Genomic DNA, 1,948 nt, shown 5'->3' on the forward strand with positions numbered 1-1,948 from the left:
TTCATATACTTTTACTAAGGCAAGTATTCACAATTGGACATAATCATTTATATATATATTTAGATTGACCCATTGGGTTTTTAAGGCAGTAAATCTTTATGGAAGTAGATTGACCCATCTTCCTTCCATGAAGAAGCTAGTGGGTTTGAACTGCCAACTTCTGGTTAGCAGTCAAATGCTTTAGGCACTATGCCACCAGAGCTCATAAACTTAATATTGTTGTTGTTGTTTTGTGCCCTCGAACTGGACCTGACTCATAGCAACCCCTCCTTGGGTTTCTGAGGCAATATCATTAAGAAAGTAGATTGCCCTATCATTCTTCTGAGGAGTGGCTGGTGGGTTTGAACCACCAGCCTTCTGGTTAGCAGTCAAGTGCCTTAGCACTATGCTACCAGAGCTCCTATACTTAATATTACAGTTTTGTTATAACAAAAAAAGGATACAAATGAAGAGATACATGAATAGTGAGAGGTCTAGGAGGGTTCCAAACACCAAGTTTCCATGTCCCAAAAAGGGACAGGCTGTGTTCCTATCTACACTGATGTCTTTCACCAACCAGGAAGTCTATGGAGCTTTTGTGTCCAGAGCTTTTATTGAACACTCCCACCCCTTTCCTCTGAAGTTTGTCAATATCATGAGGTGATCATGCAGTATTACACAGTGGGGCTCTCTGGCCTGGCCAGCTCCCACACCACAGTCACGCTATTACCTCACTAACCTGTTAGTTAGGTGTGGTCTGGAATCCTTATCAAAGACACTTAAATTACAAGGGTTTTTTTTGTTTGTTTTCTTTTCTTTAGAAATCATCTCTCAGGAACCCAGGACAAAAACCAAATTACTTCAGCTAAAGTTAAACTGTAAACACCACAGCTTCATAAGGTTTTCACTGGCTGATTTTCCAAACTGATTGCCAGGCTGTTTCCAAGTCTGTCTTAGTCTGGAAGTGCCACTGAAACCTGCCCACCATGGCTGACAGTGCTGCTTTTGAAATACTAGTGGCACAGTTAATAGCATTGTAGCAACATGCAAGTCACCACAGTACGACAAACGTGATAGATGGGTAGTGGTGAGTAGCTTACTTTTATTGATAACCATTAACTTTTCAGATAGCATTGCATTCTTTGAATATTTTCTTTCCTTAAATAGAGCATCATTTCCATTAAGATGCCCTCAAAGGATACATTTGCAGATGCATGAGCTCAAGATTTTATTTTTAACATCCTGCCCTTCTTTCATTAAGTAAACTTTTTAAACCATATGACTCATAACATAAATTACAAAAATAACATGATTATGCAAAACATAAAATTTACATTTTACATGGGTGCCAATTTGGTTGACAAAACATCTGTTAAAAACACATTGTGTGTGATATATGAGTGTCAAAAAATATTTATCATGAGTCCTTTATTGTTTTAACACTATAAACAAATATTCACAAAATAAATAATTGTTACCAAAATTTTCATTGGAACTGTTGTTTTTTCCTAAAACTCAAAATGTGTCAGCAGGAAAATCCGTTAGCATAAAGTTGTGTGAATCACCTGATCCACAATGATTCCTTCCATGAAAAAATAAATACAATGTAGAAATAAATAGCTTTGTAGTAAAATATAAAGGTTTCTGTCCTTTGTCCAATAAATAAATGGCATGTTTCAGTTCACTTTGTTTTCTTATGTGCTCTAGTAAATGATTTTTCTAGCTGCCAGCAGGGTGTTCCTCAGAAGCATTGCCACAGTCATGGGTCCCACACCTCCTGGAACTGGAGTGATGAAGCTAGCCTTCTTCTTAACAGCTGATGGAGGAAACAGAAATTTATCTGAAAATTTCATATTTTTAAGTATATAGTGTCTTTTTCTGCATTACACATATAATTCCAACAATCTCAGATCCTTTTTAGAATGAAGAAGGCTATGTCACACACACACACACACACACACACACACAC

The 1,948-nt window shown here is 37.2% G+C and overlaps 1 protein-coding gene across 1 annotated transcript in view; it reads right to left on the reverse strand.

Annotated features, from left to right (window-relative positions):
* Positions 1-1,682: 1,682 nt before the first annotated feature.
* Positions 1,683-1,948, reverse strand: part of MTHFD2L (methylenetetrahydrofolate dehydrogenase (NADP+ dependent) 2 like) — a 266,611-nt gene continuing 266,345 nt past the window's right edge. Inside the window, exon 7 of the mRNA XM_007955481.1 lies at positions 1,683-1,795. Coding sequence (XP_007953672.1) covers positions 1,683-1,795 — 113 coding nt within the window. The remainder of the gene's footprint in view (positions 1,796-1,948) is intronic.

The sequence above is a fragment of the Orycteropus afer genome, unplaced genomic scaffold, assembly GCF_000298275.1.
Source record: "Orycteropus afer afer isolate SDZICR_OR568_19922 unplaced genomic scaffold, OryAfe1.0 scaffold00505, whole genome shotgun sequence".
NCBI classification, from domain to species: domain Eukaryota; kingdom Metazoa; phylum Chordata; class Mammalia; order Tubulidentata; family Orycteropodidae; genus Orycteropus; species Orycteropus afer.